The sequence below is a fragment of the Lemur catta genome, chromosome 3 (genome assembly GCF_020740605.2).
Source record: "Lemur catta isolate mLemCat1 chromosome 3, mLemCat1.pri, whole genome shotgun sequence".
NCBI lineage: Eukaryota > Metazoa > Chordata > Mammalia > Primates > Lemuridae > Lemur > Lemur catta.
In genome coordinates, this window is record NC_059130.1 from 112799078 (window position 1) to 112823966 (window position 24889).

The 24889-nt window shown below is 53.0% G+C and overlaps 1 protein-coding gene across 1 annotated transcript in view; it reads right to left on the minus strand.

Moving 5' to 3' along the window:
- VWA5B1 (von Willebrand factor A domain containing 5B1) overlaps positions 1 to 20623 on the minus strand; it is a 39351-nt gene extending 18728 nt beyond the window's left edge. Inside the window, exons 1-10 of the mRNA XM_045548526.1 lie at positions 20485 to 20623; positions 18552 to 18704; positions 16988 to 17258; positions 13893 to 14038; positions 12833 to 12964; positions 12124 to 12248; positions 8401 to 8577; positions 4267 to 4377; positions 1697 to 1899; positions 1144 to 1258 (exon numbers count right to left, since the gene is read on the minus strand). Of these exons, the coding sequence (XP_045404482.1) occupies positions 1144 to 1258; positions 1697 to 1899; positions 4267 to 4377; positions 8401 to 8577; positions 12124 to 12248; positions 12833 to 12964; positions 13893 to 14038; positions 16988 to 17258; positions 18552 to 18704; positions 20485 to 20623 (1572 nt within the window). The remainder of the gene's footprint in view (positions 1 to 1143; positions 1259 to 1696; positions 1900 to 4266; positions 4378 to 8400; positions 8578 to 12123; positions 12249 to 12832; positions 12965 to 13892; positions 14039 to 16987; positions 17259 to 18551; positions 18705 to 20484) is intronic.
- Between the last annotated feature and the right edge of the window lie 4266 nt (positions 20624 to 24889).

The following is a 24889-nucleotide window of genomic DNA, read 5'->3' on the forward strand; positions in this document are numbered from 1 at the left end:
AGTAGGGCTGCGACTAGCCCAAGGGAGGGTACACAGAAGGTTAGTGTCAAAGCATGGACTGGATAATGATCTTGAGAAAGTTAATTTGTCGCTCTGGGCCTCAGTTTCCCCTTTGGTTAAAGTGGGAGGGGATAACTGGAGGATTATCTGAGATACTGGATTTGAAGAATCTGCCATGTGGTACGTGTTCAGCAAATGGCAGCTGTGGTTTAGCATCACCTAGGCTGATTTCTTCAGGCATCTTATACTGCAAACCTGGAAAAAATGATTTGGGGATTGAGGCAGTCATAGAGGCGAACTCTCAAACCCCACTTCAGGAAAGACCATGCCTTTTTGCTGCAAGAAATGCAGGTAGGTGACAGCTTCCAGATGCAGTGCCCCAGCTTTTGAGCCGAGATCACACCGCTCCCTGAAACCCCCACGCCAATGACTCAGCACGCAGGGGTACTGGTCCTGGCCATTTCAGCCCAGCGTAGACTCTCTAGCGAGGAGTCGTTGCTCCGGAGCTCCCTGCCGGGTTGGCTGAGACCTTGCCGGAGTGGGACTTTGCAGTCGGGGCTTTCCTTTCCTTTCACAGGGGTTGGACCGCCTCGGGCATCAAGAGCTTTCCTTCCTGCTACCTCCTCTTCTGTCTTTCACAGACACAATTCTCAATAGACCTCTTCACTCTTAACCCCGGCTTTGTCTGCTTCCTGGACTGACAAAGGGATTTCCTAAGGGTTGGATTATTTGTGCCAAATGTGCAGGAAATGGAAGGAAGACTATAGCCTCCTTTATTTCTGGACACTTTCAATTCTTCTGAGCCACCATTTGTCATCATCAGGAATGTGGCCAGGAATGACCCCCAGCACAACTCCATGTCCACACAGGCGATGGCTCCTTAAGGGGCCTCAATCCTGCCTGGCCAGTGGATGAAGCATATGACCCAGTGGCTGGAGGCCAAGGCGTCTAGCGTCCTGGCGTGGCTCCAAGAGTTGCCTGCTGCGTGGTCTCCGCTTCTCTGGTTCTCACCGGGGTGCCGTGCGGCCCAGAGGAGAGCTCAGATATGGGGTGAAATGCCAGCTCCACTACTGAGTGCCATGGGACTGATCTGGGCCTCTGAGGATCCAGCACCGGAAGAGACTGGGGGCCTCTTGCACCTACCTTGGGTTGCAGCCGCTCCCCCTCCACCAGGAACTCAGCACTGCCCTTGGACACAGATGCCAGCCCTTTCACCAGTCTGTGGCAGACGTTGGGTCCAATTCCAAAGCTATAGCACCTGGGGGAAGGGGAGGAGAGAGGCTACTGCTTCCCACCCTCTCTGTGTCTTTGCCCCCAGGGGAGAAGGGACAGAGTGATCCAGCAGAGCCACCTCGGAGCTGGCCCTGTCTTTAAGCAGAAGGCGAGGGAGAAAGAGGGGGGCCACCCGTGCCCACTCACACACACACTGACCATCCACAACTCCCCCAGCGTGGAGTCCAAGCCGCCTCTTCCCGGGCTGCTCCACGGGAGCTGGCACCGAGGTGTGGGCTGCTCAGTTCTCTGAGCTTCCGGGGGGGAAAAGGCAAACTCTGAACTCAGCCCTCACCCTCCTAGAAGCAAAGCGCTGTGGGAATTGTGGGTCCTGCCCTCTCCCTCTGCCATTTTGCACATGTTGCTGTGGCTCTGGCGCCCCCAGCCCCAGGGTTACTGAGCCCAGACCCCTGCCTGGGCCGACCTGGTGGAGGAGGCGTGGTTTCGCACCAGCTCCAGCACCTTCCCCGTGTTGCTGACGGCGCCGTCTGTGATCAGGAAGACCAGCCGCGGGTGGCCCTGGTGCACGGGCTGCCGGACGATCCACTTGAGAGGGGAGAGGATGTTGGTGCCACCCATGTCGGCCCGCATCCTCTGGATGTTATCACAGGCCACGGCCAAGCTCTCCTGCAGGGAAGGACGACGGGCAGGGCAGACAGTCCCCAGGGTCACCGTATGGCACGGAGACTCTCAGCCACCAGAGCCCCTAGTTTCTCTAGACCTTCGTTCAGCCTCTGGAGTTGACTCATGCTCCCAATGTCATCCCTGCCCCACCCACAGGAACAATAGGTGGCCACTTATTTGATGTAATCTTGCCCAACAACCTCCCCCACCACCAATGCTGGCATTGCCACCATTTGTGATATACTGCCTTAATGTTGGCCTCTCTGGGTTCCTCTTTAAAAACATAAACACCCCTGGAATTAGGGACATGTTAAGTCCCTAATTTCTCAGCACAAATGAGGTTTCCTTTTCTGATGAGGGAGGCAGGTAGTGGAGTGGAGAGGACGCAGGACTAGGAACTTGAAGACTTGAGTCCTGCACCTGACTCCGGCACCAGCTCCCTGTGACACTCTGGGGACATCATTTCCCTCATCTGGGCTTCAGATTTCCTCCCTCCTGGACCAACTCTGTGGAGCCCAACAGGCCAAGCACTGTTGGCACTGAATGCCTGTCACTGCAGCAAGAGTGGATTCCCGCTGGACACAGCGACCTTCTGCTGCTGGCTCGGGAACATGCTCTTTCAACATTCACGCTTGGAGGGGACTTAAAAGTCGCCGTGCAGATCAAAAGTCTTTAGATGCATGTGTAGCTTTTGTGTCAGCAAGGCTAGGAACTAATCCCAAGGGAATAATTAAGGATGCTACAAAGATGACTAAATAGGAAAAAATGGAAACAACTCAGATGCCTGACTGTTTTGTTAAATAAGTCCCAATCTATCTGTGTAGTGGAATACTAAGCAACCATTAAAATTATGTTACAGATTAGTACTTACTGGCATGGAAATGTGTTCATGATAGACTGTTACGTTAGAAAAGTAGGTTACAGCACAGTGTGGAAGGCGTAATCCTATTTTTATTGAAGATGTGTGTAAATGCATAGAACGAGTTCTGGAGGGATTTATACCAAGCTCTTAACAGCGTCTTTTCCTCTTTTTTTTTCTGACTGATGCAATCATGTGAGATTAAAAACAAATTCTTTTTGGTTATCTAGATTTAAAAATTGTGGGACAATCAATATATATATATACTTTTTGATATTCAAATGAAATTTTTAATTGGTACTGATACAGTATCTTTTTAATTAAAAATGAGACAAATCTTTTTGTATCTTTTGAGGTTTCCTCTGAATCTGCATGCCTAGATTATCTATTTAAACAATAATTTTAAAATGTATACATAGGGACAAGCCATAAAACTGCATCAACTGGATCCTAGATCCTCTTTCCCCAAGGGCAGCCCATTCTTGGTCCTTAATATATATTATTCTTAACAAAAAAAATTTTTAGGCCAGGTGCAATGGCTCATGTCTGTAATCCTAGCACTTTGGGAGGCAGAGGTGGGAAGATTGCTTGAGGCATGGAGTTTGAGACCAGCCTGGGCAACATAGTGAGACCCCATCTCTAAAAAAAAAAAAAAAAAAAATTAGCTGGGTGTGGGAGCACACACCTGTAGTCCCAGCTACTCAGGAGGCCAAGGCAGCAAGATCACTTGAGCCCAGGAGTTCAAGGCTGCAGTGAGCTATGGTTGTACCACTGCACTCTAGCCTGGATGACAAAGCAAGAGTCTGTCTCAAAAAACAATTTTTTTTTTCTTAAGAAATGAGGCCTTACTATGTTGCTCAGGCTGGACTTGAACTCCTGGGCTCAAGTGATCCTCCTGCTCAGCCTCTCAAGTAGCTGGGACTACAAGTGCACACAACATACATTATTCATGTATTTGAAAAACTCATAAAATTATTTTTAGTTGAAAAATATCCCATATGTCTGTCTTCCCTCCCTCTCTCCCTTCCTTCCTCCCTCCCTCTTCTCAGATTTGGGAAGGATGCTCCAATTTGGAACATGCTGCTGGGGCCACAGCCCTCTGGCTTCACACTGTAGCTTGAGTCTGGTGAGTCCCGTTCCTACCCACTTCCATACCCACTCAGACACCTGTTCACTCCCCACCCCTCAGCCTGTGTGGGCCCCTTGTCCTGGTGAGACAGGCTTCAGTGAGTGGCATGTCCTCTCTCTACCCTCGCCCTATACCCTATCTCTGTATACACACATACTTTGCCCAAAATATTGTTTCATTTTGAGGGGGGATGCCAGGAAGCTGAGATGTCAGCACACTGCAGTAACAGGTAGTTCTCTGCCCCGGGTGTGTTCTGGGCTGTCTGCGGGTGGGCAGCAGTCCCAGGGTTGCCAGCTCCAGGGTTGCCTCTTCTTGCCTTTTCCTTCCTTTCCTCTGCCCCCCACCCGCCTTCACCCTCCTGCTCCCACCCTTGCCGCCTTACCTCACTGTAGGTCTGGCTGGAAGGAAAGAGGGTCTTAAATGTGGATCCAAACCCAATGACATTGAAGAGGCAGGCTGGCATGAGGCTCTTAAGAGCCACCAGCACGGCATCCTGGCAGGCGAGAAAGAGATTTTCAGGATTCAGGGAGGAGTTACGGCCACTCTGCCACCACGCACCAGTGTCCCCTTCCCAGCACAGGAGCAGCCTCCAAACAGGCCTTTCGCCCCTCTGTGCGCACCCAACACCTCCTTTCCCTTCATATCGAGAAATATGCTGAGGCTGAGCAGAGGCTGGACTGAAGCCATTCTCGTAAAACTTCCCATCCAAGCAGGAGGTCTGACTTCTCAAAGCCATTCTAGTATGGCTGGGCAGTTCCATGTCACTGCTTGCTGACCCTGAGAGGTGGAGGACAGGGAGTACCCACTCCCTTCTGCCAAAGCAAAATTGACGTCTAAGGGAAGAAGGTGGCCTGGTCCAGGTCACGCTGTTGGTGGGTGGCTTGTGGCCTTCCCCCAGAGCCTTCTGCATCAGACTGAACCCAGATGCCAGTAATTAGGGGCAAGTCCTGAGGGACAGTCTCTTTGGCTCACATTTGTAGAGTACATAGGATGCATTTTACATGCATTACCTCACTAACCCTCACAGTAGCCCTTTGAGGCAGGCACACTATCATCCCCACTTTACAGAAGAAAAGACTGAGGCACAGAGAGGGGAAGTGACTTGTTGGCAAGCAACCAGACAGTGAATAGTGGAGTCAGGACTCAAACACACGTCACTTTGCCTCCAAAGTCTGTGAGTGTTAAAGAGTCTTAACCTATGTAACTGTGCACCACTGGGAAACCTTGACAAAGGTATATTGAAAAAAGTAATGACAATGAGGGGGGTGGAGGTGATGGCAGAGCAAAAATGATGATGGTGCTGATACAAGGCAACGATAAGTATCAAGCAATTTATATGTGCCAAGCATTATTCTAGACACTTTATATTAGTTATCTCATTTACTGTCTATAACATGCATTATAGCATGGTGGTTAAGAAGATATGCTTTGAAGTTAAACATATAATACCACCTGTACCATTACTAACTTGACCTTGGGCTAGGGATGTCACCCCTCTGAGCCTCAGCCTAGCACAAAGTAAGTATTCAGTAAATGCTTATTATTACCAACCCAATGAGACACATATTAATATTAATACCCCCATTTTACAGATGAGGAAACTGAGGCTCAGGAGAGTTAAAGGAATTGCCCTGGATCACAAAAGCTAAGACTAATGACTGAGGCTTTCAAAACATAGCTCTGAGATCTCTATTCATGTCGGTTCTGCCTTGGCAGAGGAATGAAGGTCTCCCCCTCGCCCCCATATCATTTATTGATGGCATCCCAGGGATCTCAGCACGGCCTCAGGGAAACAAACTAGGAGGAAACAGCTGCAAGTGGATTCTGGCAACTTCCACACCATACTGCCTTGCAGGCTCCACATACCAGCACTGCTCTCCCACCCCTCTCTGAGAACATTAACATTAAACCTGAACATTAACGTTCTCTCTGTCTCTATTCATTGCTAGTGTTGATACATTTGGCTTCTCTACAAAAGAAGTCAATATCTGCTTATTTTTTCATTAGCCACTAATGCATATATTCCTGTTTGCAGGAGACTGTGCTGATTCACACAGATTATCTCTGCTCACACCTATTAGAATTTTTAAAGCCATGTTTTTGGCAGCAAGTGGCAGCTGAAGAATGAGACCAGCTGCAGGAAATTAAATTGGCTGAACTTTCCCCTTTGGCATGTGCTGTTTGGATTTCTAGTCTCTCCCTCCTCCCTGAGCCTAATTTTTCCTAAAACTTCCACCCAGTGGGTCATAATTAACGACCCAAGCAACCTCCAGTGGCTTCATTGTTAGTGGGGAGGGGGATGTGTGGCCTGAGTGATTCCTGTGCCTTTCTCTAACAGGGTCGTGTTTAGCAGAATGGATTGCCCCGATGTAAAGCCATTTGTGGAGGAATGACCTTGGGAAGCTCAGTGAACTTAACTGGAGAAGAGCAGGAGAGATTTCAAGGGGACTGAGAGGAGAGCCAGAGAAAGTTATCATCAGAGAATTCTGAAATGCAAAGGGTGGAAGTGGATTTCCACTCATAAACCAGCTCTGTTTAACTGGTAGTAACTGCCTGGGATAGTGGGACGAGAAGGCTATATAGAGACTGAGTGCCGGCTCCACATGGAGAAACATGTCTTGATCAGTTATCGATGTCTGCCTGGGCTTGGGAGAGGGGAGCAGAGGGAGATGCCCTGCCTGAAATAATCCTTCCTTCTCATTTTAAATAAAGGACAAATGAAGCCTGGAGTTAAGGATCATCTTGTCCACAGCCACATAGCAAGTCAGTGGCAGGATCGATCCTGGAACCCTGGTGCTGCTCTTTGTACGATGCCATGCAGCAGAAATGACAAAATCAGAGAAGAGAGCTTTTTTTAGTGGAAGAGTGTATATACTTCCTCATAAGCAATGTAAAGATACAGAAGGCTTAGTCTCACTCACCAGCCCTGTGATCCTGGGGAAAGCACTTAGCCTCTCAGGGACTCAGTTTCTTTACCCGGAAAATGGAGAGAAAATGGATTAAATGCTGCCTAAGGGATGGTGTAGGTTCACGATCCCATAGTGCTGTCAGGTGACTGAGGAGACATGAATTGATCTGGCTGGAATGCAATACAGACGGCCACAGAGACCAGAGACTGCTTCAGCACTCCAGCATGTGGACAGCTCTCTGTTCTAATTCTTGCCTTTCATGGTGGGCAGGGTGGGGAGAAGGTACCGGTCAGCTCTGCATCGCAATGTCTAGAGACCTCAGACAGGAACCTGGGTCTCATGCATGGCTCCTCTGTCATACCACAAGACAAAATCCATTTGTAGCAAGCCTGAGAAGACAGCTGCCTTCACAGGTCCCACATAACCCTCCTCTCCTGGCTGAACCTGTTGCCCTGGAAACAAGAGCTTTCTCCAGGAACAAACTAAGGAGAGGATTGAAATTTCAGGTGACAGCAAGGACCCACTTCCTTCTTGTTCCCTCATCCCTTGTTCTCTTAAACTGTGGTCTTTCACCCAGTTCAACAAACAGACTGAGGGCTTTTTATGCATCAGGACAGAGCTGGGCCCACGGGAAAAGGTAGATGAAAAGATCTAGTCCTTTCCCTTAATGAGCTCATAACTCCAGAGGGGGAGACAGACATCTGCACAACTGAAAATACCAGAGAGTGTTGGATAAAGCCATAATCGAGCCAAATCATCTCCTGAGAGGGGTGAGACGATTCTGGGAGGGTCTGGAGAGGGTTTTATCCCTCTTTCTTCCACACTCCCGAGCAGCTCTCCTTAGCAGGAAGGTCGCACTCCCGGGCATTCTGAGTGGCTAGCAGGGCTGTGTTTCTCACTTGACTGTGAGCTCCTTGAGGGCAGCAATTGTGTTTGCATCCCGCTGTTTTCCCAGATGGCCAAGCACAGGGCTTTGCACATATTAAGCATTTGAAAAAAGAGGAACCAAGTCTTTTCGACTGGATTCTACACATTTGGTGGCAGGGGCCATGTCCAGGGACTCTCTAGTGTCAGGTGGTGGGAATGGTCAGACAGACAAAGGTCTAATCTTAGACCACACTAGCTGTGTGACCTTGGGGAGGTGACTGAAACTGTCAGGATCAGTTTTCCCATCTGGAAAATGGTGACAGTAGGACCAACCTCATAGCAGTATTGTCTGTATGAGATACCAAGCTGTGCCTTCAGTGGCTAAGCGTAGTCTCTGATACCCAGTACAGCCTCAGCAAATGGGAATTTCCTTCTGTGTAGCCCTCTGCACTACCTACCTAGTCGGGGGTCTTAGCTAGAGCAGGCACACAACAAAGGTTTGTAGACTGCAAAGGACAACTGTGGATGACTTTATCCCTTGCACATGGACAACAGCTCTGCCTCTGCTCACACCACTTCAGGGCTGTATGTGGGGAGTGAATTAAGTTTGCGTTTCTCTGTTTAAACTGATTTTTTTAAATGTTGTTTCTTGGAATAGAAAGTGCTGAGGAAGTGGGTTGGGGCGCACAGCTGATCTACCCTGGAGCCGGGGCCAGGGGAGGGGAGCTCCCGGCAGGTACCTTGATGCGGTGGATGCTGTTCCCACTCATGCTGCTATTCCTGTCGATGAGGAAGATGAACTCTCCGTGGGTCTTTCTTAGGTTCGGCTGGACTGACTGGAGGTCAGGACAGAAGTTGAGCATGATGACAGAGTGGTGGGGAATGTCCTTGTGGAGACGTTTCCGGATGATTTCTGTCTGGAGGAGAAAGGAAAAGTCTCTGACATGGGCAAGCGGGGGTGCAGAGATACCCCTGGGGACAATGCTGGTCCCCGTCACTCACTGTGTGTCACCCAGATCCCACTCAGGAGTTGCACCCAAAACCTCTGGGTTGACGCGGCTCCTCTGTTTGCCGGACTTCAACAGGTTTCAAAGCAACATGGACTTTGTAGGCAGAAAGACCTGGGTTCAAATTCCAGCTCTGTCACTGTCCAACTGTGTGATTTTGGGCAAGTCCCTCGTCTGGGTCTCTTTCATCATTTGTAAAACGGGGCAAATAACATCCACTTCTCAGGGTGGTGGAAAGGGTGACCCGAGTTAGCACACGCACGGGAGGCCACCTGGTTGAATAAAGGTCTCTTTTGCTTTTACACTCGGTGTGCAAGCTGCTCTCTGGCTCATCCTGGCTGTGAACTTGGCTTCCCTGGTTTACTGATAAATTCCTACTCATTCTCCAAATTTTACCTGTTTGGAAAGCCTGTCCCAATCTTCCAGGTGGACTTAATTACTTACTTTCTTCATCCAAAAATGAGGACAAAACACAAGCCTCACTGAGTTGTTGTATGGATTACATGCAACACCTGTGCCTGGAAGAGCTTGTCTCTAAACACCAGCCACCATTGCCACCACCACTGCTGCTGCTGCTGTCATTTGCCCTGGGGACCCAGGCACTGCTCATGCTGAATGAAGTTTTTTGCTCAAATCTCTGCCACCCCCTAGTTTGTGAGATGCTTGAAGGCAGGATGTGCCTTAGATGCCTCGCGCATCTCCAGGATTTAACGTAGGGCTTGGTCCAGAAACAGAGCGGCAAACACTGAAGGAGGAATGGAGCCTCTGTTTTTATCTTTCTGTGCGGCCTCATAGCTGGCCCTGAGGCCACATGCTGCTGCAGAACCTTCTTGACTCTTCCCTCACTGCACACAGAATCTCGGTTCCTTCATCCTCACTCTGCTTTCTCTCCCTCCACCCCGGCTGTCTCTCTGTCTCTTTATCTGCCGGTGTCTGTGTGCACACGTGTCTGTGTCTCAGGTTCTCTCTATTTGGGCTCCTTCCCCATCTCATAGATGACATCAAACACCTGGCAGCTGTCCTTGGTCCTCCTCCTTCCCTTGCTCCACACACCTGCCTGCAGCAGAGGATCGTCAGTCCTACCGCTAAAATGCATCCTGGACTCGTCCCCTTCTCTCTGTCCCCACAGCCACCACCCAAATCCAGGAGGAGATCGCCTCCTGCTGGACCCTTGCAATAGCCACTCAAGGGCCTCTTTCTTCTGCTTTGATCTCCCCACAGTCCGTTCTGCATAGAGCGGCCGGGGGATCGTCACTTCTCTTGCTTAAGCAGTAGCTCCCGCTCATGTGCTACACCTGTGGCCTGACCGCTGCCTCCCTGTGTGCCTGCCTGTCCCCCTCGTCTCTACCCACTCTGCTCCCTACATTTCAGCCACACCGGCCTCCCTCCTGCTTTCCAAACAGGTCACCATTATTCTGCCTCTGGTTCTTTCTGGCGTGGTGCTCTCTCTGCCCACTCCTCTCCCGGGAGCTCTTTGCAGACAAACTTTCACTGAACTCCTGGCTAAACGTGCCCAGCGCCTATCACCCGTCAGATCTGCCCTCTCCAAGCAGATCTGCCTCACTTGTTGTTTTCTTTCTGTCTCCCCATTCTAGAATATAAGCTCCATGAGGACAAGCAACGTGTTGTCCCCCAGTGCCTAGAACAGAGCCTGACATCGCGTGGCCACTTAGTGTTTGTTGAGTGATTAATGAGAGAAAGAATCTGTGGGGGCCTTGCTGTCTACCACTGACCTGCATATGTGTCTTTTGGGGGTTTTCCCCCAGTCTCTGTCTCTGTCTGCATCTCTGCTCTTGGTCATGGGTGTCCCTCTCTGTCAGGTCCCCTCTTGGCTAAATCGCAGTTCTTGACAGCACATCCCACCTGCCCATCCTGATTGATGTTCACCCTCTGGCCACCTTCATCCCGCCTTCCTCCCTGTCAAGGGACCTTGCTCTCCCTCCAGCCTGGCTCTTTTGACGACAGAGCACAAGGCAGCCACAGCCGCATCTGCCAGTGAGTGGAGCCACCTCCAGGAACCTTATTCTGCCTCTCAGTGGGATGGGGTGGGTGCCCTGGCTCAGAATGCGCTGATGTGTCCTCAAGCTGCCATTATCCAATTACAATAAACTCATCACTTCTTAGCAGCTGCGGGTTGATCACTGTCATCCCTGGAGCTCATGAGAATGCAGATTATTTGCATAACCAACCCAAGGTGGCAAATTAATTCTCATTTGCTTCTGCAGTCCCAGAGCTAATTGATTTAAGGCTTGGCAGGCAGGACAGCCAGCCCCAGGCCTGGAAGGCCCATTGCCCCCCCTTGCCCACATGCTGCAAGTCTCAGAGCTCGGCGGGACCCCTGGCATTGCCACCGCCCACTTTGAGACCCTGGCTCCAGCTTCTTCCCCTGGCTGACTTGTCTGGGTGAGGGGCACCTCAAGTGATTTCAGTGGTGTCTCTCAACATGGCGAGCCACCTGCACTTTCCCTTTGCCGTCCCTCCTGTCCCCTCCAAGAGGTGCTCCCAGTAGGGTCTCTAACCACGGAAACAAAACAGGCAGCAAGCTATAGCTGTGCTTCCCTGCCTGCTTCCCTCCCTGCCATGCCCTGGGCCAGCCAAGCCAGCAGAGAATGGGGGGCTTGTGAAATCCTGCTTAACTGCCCCCACATGATCAATCTCATTCCTTAGCCTCCTTGTCACCAAATCTAACTCCTGAGATAGCAATCTCTCGCTTCCTCCAGCTCCCTGGTTATTATTAAACCTCAGTTTTCTCATCTAAAAAGGGGCCAATTAAAAGAGGCGTGCCGTCATTCTTAAACCTCTTTTGGTATTCAGGACTCTGCTTGGTGTGCAGGGCCATGTGGGGGACAGAGAGCAGTGGGTGCAGCCTGTGGCTGTCACTCAGCCTCTTGCCATTCCCCACCCCACCCCCTACCAGGGCGTCCTTGTCCTGTAGCTTCATGGGGTGGGGGGAGGGCAGAGGGATCTTTCTCCGGCTTTCCCACTCTGCCCTTGTCCTTATGTCTTAGCAAGCAAGGACCCCAGAGGCAGGAAGAGCAAGGGGCTATTCGGCAGGTGGGAGGAGGGAGGCCCAGGAGGGAGAGAGGGAGCTGGGAAGGCACCCCGATGAAGGGTCCTGGGTGCCCCTGGGAGGGGTAGTAGCCCGGAGAAGGCCAAGGCCATTGCTCTCACCAGCTGCATATTTTGCCTGGCTTAGGCCCCTTGGAGCTACTAGGAGAAGGTGACCCAGCAGGGGGTGGGAGAAAGAGCCAGGGTGACTGGGCATCTGGAAGTGCCCTGCGGTGTCCCAGCCCACTGAAGAACACACTTCTTGCCCGGGCTCTGCCATCTTGCTGTGTGACCTTGGGCAGGTGGCCTCCCTGTCGCAGGCCCAGTCTCCCCACTGGTTTGGTGGAGACCAGGTTCCAGAGCTGCCCAGTAACGCCGCCATCACCTGCCCACTTGAGTCACCCTCACCTTCCGCTCTGCACTGCTGTTCTTCTTCATCCCTCTAATGAAATCCGTTCTTCCCCTCAAGTGCTGCTCAAACTCTCCGAGGGTCATGTCCCCTTTCTCCATCAGCACGTGTGGCATGTGGGGCTCTGCAGAGATGAGATCGACCCTCAGCACTTGTCCAGGTGTCAGGGGCATGCCAGGGGCCCTGGTCTGGAGCCAAGATCTTCACAGACGTGGAGCCCCCCAGGGGAAAGAGGTGGAAGCTCTGGCTGCCTGAAGCAGTGTGGGGATTCATGGGTGACTCGCTGCCTTTTTCTGGGCCTCAGTTTACCCATCTGTAAAATGGGAGCAAGATGGGACTAAATGGCTTTCTGATCTTTTCAGGTCCTAACATTGTGTGCATTCTTGAAGTTACAAAAGTGTTGCCTTCTTGAGGGTACAGCGCTGCCAGGAGCTCACTGAGCTTAGTGTTTCAAAGATCCTTTGCTTAGTTGGCCTGGGGGCGAGGGGTCGAAGAGACCCTGGGCCTCTGGAGCTCAGAGCACGAGACACTGATTCCACCAGTGAAAGCCAAGTTTTCCTAGAGGTGGGTAGTTGGTCTCCCCTCCCCAACATCCCCTTGCCCTGGCCAGCTGCTGGGTGGAGGTGGGGTGGGACATGTTCTGTTCCCGTGGGATCAGCACCTGCTCCCTCCCACACACAGCCCAGGGGCCCTGGGGGGGCACAGTACCACTGGGGTGGATGAGGATCTCCACGGGCCGGTCGAAGGTGTGCTTGTTGGCCAAGGTGATGATGATGCTCTTGGCGGAGCAGGCAGATGGGGCCGCGTCAGCACGGATCTCGTGGGTGGGACTCTCCACCCCTGAGTGGCACAGAAGGGCAAGGGGGGCGGCTCAGGAGCCCCAGAGGATAAAGGAGCTCAGTGGGGGACACTGAGGCCCGGGCTGGAGACCACTGACATGCCAGCCCCGTCGGGGCACCTAACCTGCTGTGTGACTAGGGACAGACCTCCTCAGTTTCCCCATCTGTAAAATGTGGGCTTATATGGAAGGTGTCTGGTGGTGCCTTCCTGCCCTGACCTCAGGATCCAGTAGGGGTCAGAGGAGTTGCCCTCACAGGGCACACAAAGCACCCAGCATGTCGCCAAGCAGGTAAGAAGAGCTTAATGCAATCAGTAGGCGATAGATTGATAGATAGATAGATAGATAGATAGATAATAGATAGATAGACAGATTTTTTTTTTTTGGTGGGTGCTCCTCAAATGCCTCTTGCATTGGAATGCAAGGTTGCTCTAGGAGAGCATTCACCGACAAGAAACCTCACCCCAGTGTCCTTTTAAAACCCTGAGTGGTTGGGGAGGGCATCCTTAGAGCAATGGTTCTTAACTCTGGCCTCATGTTGGAAGCATCTGGGGAGCTTTTAAATGTTTCCATACTCAGGACCCAAACACCCCAACATGTCCCGGGGTTGGGATCTAGGCTGTAGGATGCTCGAAACCTCCCTGGGTGCTTCTGATGTGCAGACAAGGTGAGAACCAGGGACCACCATTCCCCATGGACGTTTCCCTGGTGTATGGCCTTGAACTCCGTCCCAGGGAGGGGCTCGTTTCTGGACTGCTTGTTGGGGGAGTGGGAAATGGGCTCTGTAAAGCTCTGTGTGCTTCAGTTCATCTTCCATCTGGGCCAGTCCCCGGCCTCCCCTTCCTCTCTGTTCCTGGCAGTTTGGGCCTGAAGCCCACCCCACCCTGGGGCTTCTTTGGCCCCAGACCTGTCTCCACAGCTCCCGCTCACCTGCGAGCAGACACGGCCCACGGATCTCCAGCTGGAAGTTGAAATCATACTCCATGGGGTTGGACACATCGGTGTCCAGGAAAGTGGCCAGGCACAACTTGCTCCAGGAGTCCAGGGCCCGGGTGCCGAAGCAGTGCCTGTCTTTGCTGGGAAGGGACCAGAGCAGGAGGAGAAGGTGGCAGCCGGGGCAGAGGCAGGGGCCCGGCGCAGGAAGACAAGGAGAGGATGCTGAGTGCCAGGAAGCCCAGCCTGTTGGGGGGGCCCCAGACCCACGTTCTCGCACTCAGCCTGGCCCTGGGGATGCCTGCATTCCAACACTAGGCACAGCTACCTCCAAGGAGCAACTCTGATGGGCCAGGCCCCAGGTATGGTGCTCTAGAGCAGTGGTCCCCAACCTTTTTGGCACCAGGGACCAGTTTCATGGAAGACAATTTTTCCATGGACCAGGGCTGGGGGGCGGGGGGCGGGTGCGGGATGGTTTTGGGATAATTCAAGTGCATTACATTTGCAGCCGCTCCCCAGTGCTAGCGTCACCGCCTCAGCTCCACCCAGGTCATCAGGCATTAGATTCTCATAAGGAGCCGCAACCTAGATCCCTCGCATGCGCAGTTTACAGTAGGGTTCATGCTCCTATGAGAATCTAATGCCACTGATCTGACAGGAGGCAGAGCTCAAGCAGTGATGCGAGTGATGGGGAGCGGCTGTAAATACAGACGAAGCTTCGCTTGCTGGGCGGCTGCTCACCTCCTGCTGTGTGGCCCAGTCCTACCAGGCCACTGACTAGTCCCGGTCTTCGGCCGGGGGTTGGGACTGCAGCTCTAGAGCATTCACTCACATTGTTCTCACCACAGCTCCAGGGGAAGACCTCAGGGCCCCCACTTTCCACATGGGGAAACCGAGGCTCAGTGAGGTGAGGTGACCAGCCCAAGTTCCCACAGTCAGGACTCAGCAGAGCTGGTATCCTGGCCCAGGTCTCTCTGGCTCCATGGTGAGACAGTTTGCACTATGTCGCACCCCTTCTTGAATCCTTGCTCTGCCTCTGTGAGCTGCAAGCTCTTGGACAAGTAATTTCTCCTCTAAGTGTTGGTTTGCTCATCTATTAAATGGGGACAGTACTTACGCAGTTGCCTCGAGGACTCCATGAGCGACTGCTTAGCAAACTGTCTGTCACCTGCCGAATGGTCACATTTCTAGGCCCTCTTTCTTTGCGATCGCCCACCCCATCCTCAATCCTGCTCCTTCTCCCCACCCCATGGGCACCCTCTAAGCTCTGTCCAGGTGGCTGCAATCCAAAGTCCTTGCTACCAACTTGGTGTCACTGTGGGCAACCCTCACACTGTACGTATTTGTCCTGGCCTCCACCTCCCCATGTCCACAAATAATGCCACCATGAATATCCATGTCTATGTCCCCTGTGGACTTGAGAAAATTTGTCTGGGATCCCTGGGTCAAAGGACACTAAGGATCACCAGATTGCTTTCCAGGGTGGCTGTCCTGCTTCCCACTGCCATCAGCTGTGAACGAGAGCTCCCATCTCTCCACATCCTCACTAACACTTGGTATCGTCTGTTTTTCTTGTCTTTTCTTGCATCATTTGCAACTTTGAGGTTCACAGGGATTTGATGCAGGCTTTTCCCAAGAGTGTCACTATTAACTCTGCCTGCTAGAATGGGCAGAATTCGCTTATCAGGACCTGTCAGAAACATCAGGGCCTCCCAAGCCTCTTGTTCCCGGATCCACTGAGGTCCTGAATGTCCCAGCTAGGACCTGCCTCTCAAACACACAAGGCTCATTGGAAATGACTTGTCCAGTGTAGCCAATGGGAATGCTTATAAAGACAACCCACAGGCAGGTGTGTTCCATGGTCTGAGACTGTGTGTACTGCCAGCTTCTCAGTTGTGCCAGGTGTCCTCCTCCTGGCCTTTAAGACCCTTCATGATCTGATTCCTCATTGTCTTTCTGACTTCTCTCCTTTCTTCTCTCACATTGCTATGGCCATAGTAACCTTTGTGCTGCTGCCCCAGGGCCTTTGCACTTGCCACTCTCTCCTCCCAAAATACTCTCCTTGCAGCATTTTTCCATGGCTTGCTCCCTTCATCCATGTCAGGCCATAGATGTTGCCTAATCCTTGCCCATTCTAGCTAAAATAGACCTCCTCCTACCCTGTCCTCCTCTGTTCCCCTCTGTCCCCTATATAGCACTTATTTTCATTGAAAATGATCTCAGTGGTAGGTGCTCAGGCTGTGACCCTCCTCCTTTTCCCTCCTACACCACTGGATAGTACAGAGAAACTGTCCTGGTACTGGGGCTGTCATTGTCCCCTCCCTGTCCCACTGAAAACCCTTCTAGTGGCCCCTTGTTGCTCTTGGGAGAAATGCAAAGTCTTTGCTGGGGCCACAGGGTGTCCTGTGCCTCTGCAGCCTCATTGTGTGCCACCTATGTCACACCTTCTGTCTGGGGCCCTGTGCTTGCTACCCCAGGGCCTTTGCCCCTGCTGGTCTCACCTACGGGAATGCTCCTCTCTGTGCCTGCATCCTCCTCATTGTTTCAGTCCTCAGCTGAAACATCGCTCCCCAGAGAAGCCTGGCCTGGCCCCTGGCCCTGCAGGTTGGGTCCCTCTTTTGTACTCTTAGCCCAGTAAACTTCTCCTTCATTGTACTTTTCACATAATTAATTATGCATTCCAGTACATAAACAATTAGTCACACATTAGTTGTGTTATTGGTTGGATAATGATCTCTTCTGCCAAGTTCCAAAAGGACAGGGACCATGTTGGTTTCGTTCTTTCTCTGTCCCTAAACACTCAGCCCAGTGTCCAGCACATAGTAGGTGCTCAGAAAATACCTCTCAAGTGAATTAAAAAATAAACCTTGGAAATTCTGATCCCAGGCTGCCCAAATTTCATAATTCTGGCCAATACCAATACAGGGGTATTTCAGGGAGATTCTTATGTCCTCTACAAGTGAGTGAGGGAGGAACACAGAGCCACATTTCTACTTCCTGTCACCCCCACCCTGCACCCTGCTGAGTCCACCCGATCCACTCTTTGCTGCTCACACGAGACTCTGACCTGGGTGCTGGCAGGGCCTCCTTACCCCTGGGCCTGTTGGTTAGAGGTGCCAGAGCTCTTGGTGCAGAACTGGGGTACAGTCGGGGCACAGATGGCAGGCAGCAGGACCCTCACAGCCCCGCTGGGCAGCGTCGGGAGCTCCGAGGAGGTGCTGATGAAGATGGCGACATTCTCCATGGGCGCGATGGTGCCCAGGTTGACCACGAACAGGATCCGCTCCAAATCCTCATCCAAGGCCACCTTTCCCGGTGTGCAGGAATGAGGGGCGATGGAAACCCCCTCTTGCAGAATGGTCCCTAAGTGCCAGGCTGGCGTCAGGGGCTGTGCATATATCATCTCTGACCCCTTCTAAGCTTGCTGGATGACAGGTTTGAGCAGCCCCATTTTGCTGATGGGAAAACCAAGGCTCAGCATGGGGTGTGACTTGCCTAAGTCACTCAGCAAATAACCAACGTTTTGAGTCAGGATCTGAGCCCACGTGGGTCTGACTCTAGGCCTGTATACTTTCCCCTGTACCCTGCTGGGAGTAGGAGACTCAGACCTACGAAACCTCCAACACAGGGCCACATCTCCATCCCACAAACACTACTCCCCAACCCAAGAACAAAGTTAAAGCACCCCCACCTCTGGGATCCATGCTTTTGCTCACACTCTTTCATGTTATCTGCAGGCCGTCCCCTCATCCCTGCTTAGCTAGTCTTACCCATCCATCCAACCCTCCGTGAATGCCCCCTGGTCCCCAGTCTGGACCCTGGTTTCCCTCCTTTAACATTACCAAGACCCCACTTGGCACAGCTGCGTTCGACCTCCCATCACGGTTACTCTAGGTATAGCCTAACTATTCTTCCAGGCCATAAGAAATCATAATAACTTCAGGGCAATTTTGCACCTTACATATGGTGAGTGCTCACTAAAAGATTCTTGAATATTTTAACATTAAGTGAACAAACTTCTCCTTGATCATACAGCCAATGGTAAGAATCTCTTACATTGCATGATACATGTCTGGGTGCAAGGCCTGGCTCTGCCACTAACATACTGTGTGACCTTGAGCCAGTAACTTTCCCTCTCTGAGCCTCAGTTTCCTCAGCAGCAGGCATTGGTAGCCAGGCTTTGAGTCCTTAGTGTGATGTGAGTGCTCTGCATACATTGCCTTGATTGGGCATCCGGCGAGTGTAGTTATTTATTCCATTTTACAAATGAGGTTAATTTCTTATCTAAGCTGTCACCACTTTGAGCAGCAGGATAGGGAGGCAAACCCTGGCGTGACTCATTCCACAGACCCTCAGCTTAAATGACAGGCTATTCTGTTCTCTAGAGATATCTTAAAAATCCTTTTGTTGCCTCTCCTCCTTTGATCTTCCCCACACTTTCAAGGTGAGAAGAGGAACAATCGCCTCTATTTTACAGACAGTGAAGCTAAGTTCAGAGAAGTTCATTATTGGCCCGAGTTTGCACAGGATTCTGGCTGGGATTCCTAACTAGTTCAGTGCTCTCTCCACCCCCATCCCATGGCTGCCTTGCAGTCTACTGAGGTTCCAACCCAGGCAGCCTCTGGCTAGGCCCAGGCCTCACCATGGTCTCCTTACCTGTGACAGTTGGAGATCGGACTTGGAAGGCATCGAAGTGGTCGCTATCCAACTTGGCTTTGTCCTTGATCTGCACTGTCACGACACGGTCGGCAATGACCGCCTCAAAGCCAATCACCGTGGTGTACTCATCCAGAGGGTACACGAAGAGGCCTGCAAGAGCAGGGCCCAGCATCATGGGGTGCCCCAGCACCCCCCTGCACCCCCTGCTCCTGGAGAGGAGCCCGAGCCTCTGGCCTGCTGGCTGGCTGGTCCTCAACGCCACTTAGCAGGTGCAGAGAGGCCTTGGCAGAGGGTGGGGCTGGGATCTCCTGGCTCTGGGGCCCAGCGGTAAGCGCAGAGGCAGGGCCAGCTCTTACTTTGCAGGTATGTGAGCCAGGTGTGGCCGGAACCTCTGATTTTCCAAGAGAGAGTGGAAACCTAGATTTTTATGTGAATTGTTTTATAGACCTAACAAAACACACCTGCGTGGTGAATTTGGTTTCTGTGGCACCAAGGGCTGGGGCTTTGCAGGAAGACTGAGGTTCTACTCCAGGCCCTGCCATGTTTCCCAGCCAGGTGACCTTGGGTAAGACATTTAGCTTCTCTAAGCCTCACAGCCCCGTCTGTAAGATGGGGATAATGAAGCCGAACTCACAGGGTCGTTGTGAGGATTGGAAAACAGCCATCATTTATTAAGCTACGTGCCCCACAGCATGTGCTATGCGGTTTTGTATCTCAGTGCTTTTCAATTTAGTATTTTATGAATCACCTGGAGTCTTGTTAAAATGCAGATTTGGATTCAGTAGTTCTGGGGGGTGCTGAGATCTTGCCTTCCTAAGCAGCTTCCAATGAGGCTGATGGTTTGGGGACCCTGCTGGGAGCACCAGGGTCTTGTCTAACCTCCCCTCTAACACTGGAACAGCACAGTGCTGGGCCCATGGGGGGCCCTCCACAAACCCTGATTTCCTGCCCTCTGAGCCTTCGTTTCTTCATCTATGAAATGGGGTACCTGCCCCTTCTGCACATGGAAAGCCTGAGGGCTGTTAGAAGTTGCTCAGTTATTTAGTCTCCTGGGTCTGCAGGAGACGATTTTGAGCCACCCTCCCTAGGTTTCCTTAAACAGAGGACCAAGGCTATTCGCACTGCCCAGGAGATTTCTAAGGGGAAGAAAGCTGCCCTGCAGGTCCCTTTGGGTGGTGTCGTCCCCAGGGCAGGTTTCAGAACCTCAGGTGGGGCTGGAGGTTGGTGCCCAAAGACAGGAAGTTTAGTGGTCAGGAGGCCCTGTCACTGCAGATGAGCGGGAAGTCACTGCAGATGAGCGGGAAGTCCCGGCCAGCACCCTCCTGGCGAGCCTGCCTGCAGCTCCCGTCCTGGACGGGAAGGAGAGGAGTGTGATTTACAGACGACTCTTGCAGGCAAGTGTGCGTCTGCGCCCTGGCTGCCCCACGCTGTGAGTCATGTTCCCAGATTGTTCTTCAGTCCACAGCGTCCTGCCTCCTGCATCACGTCATCTGCTCTGCCCTACACACCCCTGGCGGCCAGCACAGAGGAGCATCCTGATTTGGAGGGGGACAGTGGGTCCCCAAGGTCACAGGGGCCAGAGCCATGCCTGAGCCTGGGAGCTGCTGGCTTCGACTGAATCTTGATGTCTCTCCTACTGAGGGGCTCCCTGGAGAAGGTGTGGACCGGACAGTGTGCCTCGTGGAGTGGAAAGAGCGTGGGGACAGTTGACCGGGGCTGAGCCCAGACCTCCTCCGCTCGCATCCTAATGCTCCTTGCTATTAGCTTTGAGGCCTGCAGGGCAGAATCGGTATTCTGTTTTACAGATGGGGAAACTGAGACTCAGAGAGGTCCTGTGACTTGCCCAATGTCAATCAGCTAGTAAATGTTAGGACAGGGATTCAACGTGGAGGAGAGGGTGGCCTGGGGCAGCCCCAACAGCGGTCCTTACCCTGGAAGGGCTGGGCTTCCAGGTTGCCATAGGTGAGGGAGGCGGTTAGGCCCAGGGCGTAACCACTGACAAAGGAGGTGACGTCGGACGCGATGAGGGGCAGAGCTGCCCCCGTGCTCCGATTCAGCAGGCCCGGCATCCCGCTGGCTACTCAGCCTTCAGGGCCTGCAAGAGACAGGAAGCGCAGGAGGTGGGGAGAGGCCCCCTCAACCCAGTTTCCCATTTAGGACCCTCCAAGGCCATCAGAGTGCCATTCTCTTCATTTTCCCCAAGGACATCCACGTTAGTGACCCCATGATAACTACCAGTCATCCCTGAGAAGGGGAGAAGTGGTCATTCTCTTTCTTTCCATTTCACAGGTTGAGAAACTGAGGCCGGAAGACACATGGCCTGCTGGGATTCACTCAGTGGGTGGAGCACAGTCCGGGCTCGAGCCCAGGTACCTCATGCTTAGCCTGCAGTTCTCCCCAACAGACTGGGACAGGAGTTGGGGACACTCAGGCTCTGACCACATCCCTTTGTGTGCCCCATGACCCTGGGGAAGGAGCTTCAGGAACTTGGACTTGGAGCAGCGAACTTGGACTTAGGCTTCAGCCCATCCTGCCTTCTGCCAAGGGCATCTTACCCAGTCCAGGCCTCCCACACTGCCCCTCGCCCGGGAGGGCAGACCCCGTCCCACTGGCCCTTTAAGAATGCCAGAACCTCTCGGAAAGAGTAAACTTTAAATCCTGCGGGGCCTAGTTAATGTATAGTTTTCATCAATTCATCCAGCATTGATAAGCACCTACTGTATTCCAGGCCCTGGACTAGCCGCTGGAGATACCAAGATAAGACACAGCCTTAATCGCAAGCAGTTTGTAGCCCAGCAGGGCAGGAAATTTGGAATGAAGATGATAGTAACGGCAGCTGGGCTTTATTAAACAGCGACCATGTGCCCGGCACATATATTATCTCTTTCCATCGTCACAAAACCTTATAAGGTAAGTGTTGCTCTTCTGTAGATGAGGACACGAGAGATGTGTTTGCTTTGGGATGTGAGTCCGGGGTTCGGAGTGGGTGGAGCTGACCGAGTGTGTCAGGGTCAACGTTTATTACATTTACCTTCCCGGATTTGCGCCACAGCCTGTCTTTGCCCAGGTCCTTGCCTTTGGGGATGTGGAATGTGGAAAAGGGCTGGCAGGTGAGAGAAAACAGAAAGGGATTGGGTGGGGTTGGGGGTGGGGGGTGGGGGCTCAAAGGGCCAGGGCCTTAGGACAGCGGGAGGGCCAGGGAGGCTGGGAAGGGGAGCCCTAGGAAGGGGTGCCCTGAGTTATTATATAAATGGGTCCGTTTCCTGTTCTCTAAGAGGCATGTAGAAAGGTTGGGATGATTTGGGGCACTGGGCTGCGTTTCTTGGATGAAATATTGGGCTGAACCTGGACTCTAGGAGTTCTGTACGGTTTAGAGGAGGTGCCTGGTCACAAGAGTCCCCTCTGTCACCACACATACAAGTGCACGTGCACACACACACACACACACACACACACGAGCCTCCATTCCCCCTGAGCTTAGTGGCTGCCCAAAGCTTTTGTCCAAAAGGGCAAATCACACTCTTAGCCTGTCATTCAAAGCTCTCCCCATTGGGTTCCCACCTCTCCCCAGTGCCACCACCTGCCATGTCCTGTATGTTCCCTTTCTTCCAGACACACTGACCTTCTCACCACGCTCCGAACAGGCCAGTTCTTTCCCACCTGCAGACTTCCCCTGAAATGGTCTTTGCCTCCTCTGCTTTTCAAAGTCCTACTCATCATCCAAGGCTCAGTTCCACTGTCACCTCTTCCAGGAAGCCTTCCCTGACACTCCAGTCCATCAGACACTCCCTCCTTGGGGCATCACAACTTTTGGGCCTTTGTGTATCACACCCTGTATCCTGAGGCACCGTAACCACCCTCCTGGCATAGTTCGTCTTCCCCTGGGCTGTGGGTTCTGCAAGGGCAGTGGGTGTGCCTTTGCCTGTGCCCCAGCTTCCCACAGGGGGGTCAGTTCAGGGGAGGACCTCGGAGTGGGGCAGCTCCTGGGTCTGGTGCTTCATAGCACAGCCAGTGCGCACACCTGCCCTCGCCCCACAGGCTCAGAGGGGAGCCTGGAGCCCAGTGTTACGCAGCCAGAGTGGCCGAGCTGGGCGGGAGCTGCCACCTCCCCGAAGCCTGTTCTTTCCCGTCCAGTCCATGCTGAGCACAGGAGGGAGGATGTGCAGGGAAGGAGCGGGGAGAAGAGTCCTGGGTGGCTTCAGCCATCATGATGTGGGTGGGGCAGGTGACCAGGCTCCTGGGGTCAAGGGCAGGGTGCTCGTGGCCCCCTTGCCAGGGGACATTTGCTTTTCAGGAAGAGATTGGAAAGGCAGAAACTTGCTTGAGGGGTGGTGGCTAGGTCCCAGTCTCTGGAGTACTGCCTGGGGTTAGAGTTCCTGGACGGTCACTTCCAGATGCTGGTCTCTGCCACCTCCATTCTGTGTGGCCTTGAGCGAGTCACTTAACCTCCTGTGCCCTCGCATCCTCCAGGCCTGCCAAGCTGGGAAGGTCCCCCGAGCCTCTGCCCGGCATCCATCTCGGCAACGGCCCCCTCCCCCCATCCTGGTCTTATTGCTGAAACAGGCTCCATCCCCTGCATCCTCCACTCCCTGTTGCCCCAGAGACAATGTGGCAGGTCTGTTCCCTCCACCTGCAAAGCTGTCTGGAAGCCTCTCACCCTCACCCTGGCCCGGTGCCACCCAGATCCTGCCCCACAGAGTTGGGTCCCGCAGCTGAGTGGGCTCAGCCAGGCCTGGAACAGACGCAGACTGTGAGCGCATTGAGCAGTTCTGGGCCTGCCACCTGCCCGCACCTGGGGCTGGGGGGGTCTCCATTATTTCCCTATCTCCAACCCCCCCCAGGAAGCCCACGCTCTCATGGCCCCGTGAGGAGCCTGCACTCCAAGGACAGCGCCACCCACAGACCGGCACCAGCTCCCATCAAAGTGAGGCCTGGGTGGCGGCTTCTGTGGATCCAGTCTGATTGTTCTAAGCTTCTAGAATTCTGCGATTCTCACATTCTGGTCTCCTTCCTCTAAACCTCCCCACCTCAGGCCCATGTTCCACCGATGTGGGTAACAAATCGATGCTTCTCATACCCGCCCCCACCCGGTACATCCCACACTCCAACCACTTGAGGCCTCTCGCTGTGTCTGCAGACAGGCCCAACTTCTGCTGCCTCTCCTGGTGCTGCTGGCTTCTCCGGGAAGGCTGCCCCACTCCTCCCTCCCTCCCCCAGGGGAAATCTTACCTATCCTTCAAGGCGGGCTCCAATGCCACCATCCCATGAAGCCTTCTTGGGGTCTGCACTGCATAAGACTGTCCCCCCTGCCATTAGCGTAGTTGGAACCTCTCGCGTTACTTAGCTCATCATCCGTATGTCGTGGGTCCATTTGACAGATGTATATGGAGGACCTACTCTGTGCTAGGCCTGGGTTGCCGCAGCGAGCAAGATGGATAAGGCCTCTGCCCTCAGTCCTGTGTCCTGTCCCCACCTACCCAGCCAGGAGCAGTTAGCGCCTAGAACTGGCAAGAACTCTGTCTCTCCCAGTGTCTGGCCCCTGGGAAGTCGTATGAGAGGCAGCTTCCCCTGGGAAGTCGCATGAACAAAGAGGCCTGGGGAACACGCAGGGGCTCAGAATGGATCTCACGGGGCCACTTTCTGCAGGAGGACCTCGGGCAAGGTTGGCAGTGCCCCTTGCCTCGGTGGGGCCCCAGCTGGAGCAGAGCCAGGTGAAGGTAAACAGGGAAGTCGGAGACGGTTGGAGACGCGGCTTTTGGGACGCTGAGCACCCCACTGCCAGCCAGGTTTAAGGAGGCAGGATTTTAGGATTTAGAGGTTCCTGACGCCTAGACAAACTCTGCCACCGAGTCAGGCACTGTGTTGAGCAATTTATGTGGATTATCACACTGATTACACATAACCCTATAAGTGTATGTTTTTCCCCACAGATGATCTGAATTAACATAAGAAAGGTTAGGGTCCAGGCACTGTGGCTCACGCCTGTAATCCTAGCACTCTGGGAGTCCAAGGCAGGAAGATCGCTTGAGGTCAGGAGTTCAAGACCAGCCTGAGTAAGAGTGAGACCTTGTCTTTACAAAAAGTAGAAAACTTAGCCGGGCATGGTGGCGCATGCCTGTAGTCCCAGCTACTTGGGAAGCCGAGGCAGGGGGATCACTTGAGCCCAGGAGTTTGAGGTTGCAGTGAGCCGTGATGCTGCCACGGCACTCTAGGCAGGGCGACAGAACAAGACTCTGTCTCAAAAAAAAAAAAAAAGGGAGAGAAAGAGAGGTGTTAGGAAACCTGCCCAAGGTCATAAAGCAGCTAGGAAGTGATGGGTCAGGGAATGAATCCTG